The sequence below is a fragment of the Perna viridis genome, chromosome 12 (assembly GCF_037379345.1).
Source record: "Perna viridis isolate PV_CMFRI_1.1 ecotype Kerala chromosome 12, ASM3737934v1, whole genome shotgun sequence".
NCBI classification, from domain to species: Eukaryota; Metazoa; Mollusca; class Bivalvia; order Mytilida; family Mytilidae; genus Perna; species Perna viridis.
This window is the reverse complement of record NC_142456.1, coordinates 6,631,484-6,635,939: the sequence shown is the minus strand read 5'-3', so window position 1 is coordinate 6,635,939 and position 4,456 is coordinate 6,631,484. Positions and strand designations below refer to the sequence as shown.

The window sequence follows — 4,456 nt, the reverse complement described above, 5'->3', positions numbered from 1 at the left end:
CATATACACGTTGAAGATGTGCACCGCTTATAATTGTGGAGAAATTTAATTTTCTTTCTCCACATTATCAGCAGATTGAAGATAGCCATTTTTGTCACTTTATCATGCATATACTTTTTGTAATCTGTAACTCAAAAAGTATTTTAGCAATTATATTCACAGCAGCGATTAAATGTACCTCGTATTATGAAGAAATTTCAATTCCTTCATTTAGAGCATGCTGAACTTAGTCCTTATGTTGTGAAAGATACCTACTTTATGTTATCTTAACTTTGCACAGTTATTATTTACACATTAAAGATGTTCACCTCGTATTATGTCGAATTTTTATTGATTAAGTCGCACATTTTGAGCATGTTTTACTTGACTATTTTTTCAGCATTATCCACACTATATTAATTTTTGCTTTAATATATGACGGTGACGCAGGTCCGTTGGTCTTTTTTTAAATACGCCATTTTCTTATTATTACTCATAAAAGTAATATAACTAGGCGGGGGTTTTGATCATGTAAGAAGAAAAGTTGAATGATTAATTGGGACAATGACAAAGTGCTTAGTGGCAGACTGAGGGTCACGTATGAAACAGTTCTGTTATAATATGCATAATGTTAATTAGCAGTAAATTAGTTTTGAAATAAACCTCATAAATAAAATAAGGTTGGACAATAAATTATAAAAATGTGACATGTACTAAGCTTGGTATAGAACCCTGATTGTTCAAAGCGGAACATGTTTGTTTATAGTATTGTTGTCTGTGTGCTATGGCAAGCTAAGACCGGCAATGCCCAATTTGGTACAGGTGGAATGGGAAGCGGAACAAGGAACATGGGCGGAGGCTTTGGTGGCAATATGGGAACCATTGGTAATACCGGGATGGCCCCAGGTAATAGCTTCATCATGCCAGCAGGACAAACATCAAACGGTAAGAGAGTATTGATTGGCTTTATTAGTTAGTGTCGATGAATGATATTTAAATGCATATGTAAAAAATCGAATTTAAAAAAAATGTTATCTAAACTTGTTTCATACTGTAACAAAGCCTTTAAGTCAGCTCCAAATTAAAATTAAGCAGGAATCACAATAGATGGTCATACTTGCCTTAAAAAAGTAACGAATATTGACGCTCTACACTGTAATATAATGTATGACCGTATTAAAAAGTGGTCGTTATTTCAGAATGTCCACCGTCCTTATTTTATCATTATCTCTTTTTGTTAATTTTTTTTTAACATCTGAACACGTGATACGCAAGCAATTTCAACTAAAGAACAACATATATTTACTGTCTTACAAAATAAAATCTACTTAAGTTTTCTGCTTGTTGCTTTTTTTTTTATTATTCAATGTTGATTTATAATAATATCTGCAGTTCAATGCGTGCCCATAACTAGCCAAGCTTGCGGAAAATATGGGTTCAACTCAACCGCCTTCCCGAATTACATGGGTCATATGAACACACAACCTGGAGAATTATTGCTAAGCAAAGTGTTCCAGCAGACACAGTATTGTCATATACCTCGGAATGAGGCGGAATTGATAGGGTGTTCTATTGTATTGCCACTGTGTATCGACGGCAAAAAGATACCACCATGCAAGGAGGATTGCTTAGGTAAAGTACAAGCATTTGTATAGTCAATTTCCATATCCTGGAGTTTTTCCGTTCAAGTGACTGCTATATACACGCTAAACTGTTCCGTCGGATCAAATTGATCAAAGTTTATGCTAAATTTGTAATATCATATTCAAAAGATGCATTTAACATTCTCTTATGTTTTTTATCGTTGTTATATAATGACATTTTTTGTCACTACCAATCAAATTGGGTATAGAAACGCATTTATGACTGACAGAATGTAATGGTCTTCTTTTGTTTTTCTTTTGTTTTGTTTTCCTTATATCACACCCGATATTTATAGATTATCACATTTTTAAATGTAATATGTACAATTTTGCATGCTTGACCATGACTTTATATGCCAAAATCATGCCCTCCAGTCCGTTATGGTTTTTATGTGAAAAATAGATCATTACATAGCATTACCCATACTGGTCCTGATATCACCCCTCGATCCATATCAGACCTCAGGCTGACAGCCCTCAGTCTAACATAGAGGGAGCTCATGTTGATACCTGGCAGAAATGGATAATTCCATGTAATAATCTTTATTCTAAAATATCACATATGGATTGTTTGATACACTTCTGTGTGTAACAAAACACAGACACAAATTATCACACACACACACACACACACACTCACACATATATATATATATATATATAGCCTAGCTGGCCGAGTGGTCTAGGGCGCTGGACCTTGTGCAGGCGGTGTTGCCATAGATGTCACAGCGGTACGAGTTCGAGTCCCGCGGAGGGAACAACCAAAAATTTGTATCGCAAATTTGACAATTCTAACATCGTTGGGAAATTTTCAGACCTTTCTATACGTTTACATATCTTCCCTGTATCAATTTGATCCGATGGAGCAGTGTAGCGAATAGAGTCGTCACATTCTGAGACGTTATATATACATAGGTCGGTCTGAAAAATTCCAAACGATGTTAGAACTGTCAAATTTGCGATGCAAATTTTTGGTCGTTCCCTCCGCGGGACTCGAATTCATACAGTTGTGACATCTATGGCAACACCGCCTGCACAAAGTCCAGCGCCCTAGACCACTCGGCCAGCTAGGCTATATAAAAATATAGCTTTCGCTGGCCGGGTCATTCCTCCTCGTAGGATTAATCTAGGGCTGGCTGTAACTTAGTACACGATGTATTCTGGAAGTTTATATATATATATATATATATATATTGCAGACGTAATTAAATCCTGTAAAATTGACCAGATGAAAATTCCAGGGATATACAAGTATGCATCAATGATATGCACGACATTTCCAACTCGACAAAGTTTGCGTTTTAACCCGAAGGCGTGCTTGAGTCGTAGATAAGGTAACAATGACTAAAATGAATGAATGTTATGAAATATTCATGTTCACGCGAAACCGATTCTTCATCCACTGATTTAATTTTTTTTTTGTCATTTATTTTCATGTTTTTATTTCTTCTGACGTCATGCGTTATAAAATTTCCCACTTATCATTCGCCAATGTCTATCCTTATTATTATTCTTTACTATTTCTTTCGCATCACGATCCATTTTTCGTTAAGACAGAGTAAACCATTCAATGATTCTCTAACATCGCGATTCATTTATCGTTTTGAAAGAGTGAACCGTTCCCTCATTCTCTCACATTTTATGGTTCTTAAAAAAGTGAATAGATTAGTTTTTCTATCACACTAATTTATCGTTCACTTCGGCTTGTAAAGTTTGCCTCACGGAGTGAACCGTTCACTATTCTACATTTAAGCATGTCATATACACCCAAAATTCTACATTTTAATAGTAGACTACTACTTGCTTTCAGTGGCGGATCCAGGGTTTGAGTTTAGGGTTTAGGGGGGAGCGTTAATTGAATTAAATGCCGTGCAAAGCAAGGCAAACACAGTATGTGGTGAAACTAGTGGTGAATTTTTTTTCTTACCGTTTTGGGGGGGGGGGGTGTACGCCCGGTACGCCAGTCCTTGGATCCGCGCCTGGCTTTTATGAGTCTTTTTTACTTCACAGGAAATCGGTCACATTTTCTCTAAACTGCATATTAATTCATACATAATTGTACAAATGTTGTTTGTTAGTTTTTTCCTCATCGTTTATTTGTAATTAAACTTAAAAAAAAATTACGATACATCAGAAAATCACTGCCGCGTGCATTATCACAATATAATATACAAGTTACTGTAATTTTGACATTTGATTGTTGTACAAGTTGAACCGAAGATTCGTCACTAACAGGCACATAAGACATTTGACATAAGTCCATTTAAAATTCTTAGTTGTCATGACATTTTTCGTGCAAACCAATTAGGGACTTATTCCTAAAATTAACTTTTTATTGTACTAAAAATGGAAATGAAGATGCTTTCGCTTTTGCATATGCTATTGCAATTTGTGGCAAATACATTTATTTTTAAAATCATTTTCTTTAATGTATCTTGGTATTTTATTACATTATTTGTTTTTGTATTTGTTGTAGATGGTGGTTGAGTAACCAGAAGAAGCACGAATGACAGTAGTGATAGTAAAACACAATACCACGTGTACTTGTTGTTCCACTTTTTTATTGTTGTAAATTGTGTTGCTCATTATATCATAAATTTAGATTAGTATACACCTTTTTGTATCTATCATAATGTGTATTTTAAAAGTGGTTGTTAAAACCCTATATCGCATACCATATATCACATCCGTAGACCTACATAGCATAACTTACATCGCACCCATACTCGTCATGACATGTCAAATTCTGTATCACACTCAACCTATATCGCCTCGCGGGCCGTTAGCCCTTGGAGTGATATAGGAGTCTCGGGTTGATACGGCATGTGATATTC

The 4,456-nt window shown here is 35.3% G+C and overlaps 1 protein-coding gene across 1 annotated transcript; it reads left to right on the top strand.

Moving 5' to 3' along the window:
- The first annotated feature begins 665 nt into the window (after positions 1 to 665).
- Positions 666 to 4,231, top strand: LOC148601002 (atrial natriuretic peptide-converting enzyme-like). The gene is made up of 4 exons (XM_088556259.1): positions 666 to 924; positions 1,372 to 1,611; positions 2,822 to 2,956; positions 4,099 to 4,231. Exons 1-3 carry the CDS (start codon positions 732 to 734, stop codon positions 2,953 to 2,955), a joined length of 567 nt encoding a protein of 188 aa, XP_088412385.1. The 5' UTR covers positions 666 to 731; the 3' UTR covers position 2,956; positions 4,099 to 4,231.
- The last annotated feature ends 225 nt before the right edge of the window (positions 4,232 to 4,456 follow it).

Excerpts from the sequence above, each read along its gene's own strand:
- LOC148601002 (XM_088556259.1), top strand. The coding sequence starts at position 732 with ATGTTTGTTTATAGTATTGTTGTCTGTGTGCTATGGCAAGCTAAGACC. Across the intron at positions 925-1,371 it reads AGCAGGACAAACATCAAACG|TTCAATGCGTGCCCATAACT; the intron begins GTAAGAGAGTAT and ends TAATATCTGCAG. Across the intron at positions 1,612-2,821 it reads ATGCAAGGAGGATTGCTTAG|ACGTAATTAAATCCTGTAAA; the intron begins GTAAAGTACAAG and ends TATATATTGCAG.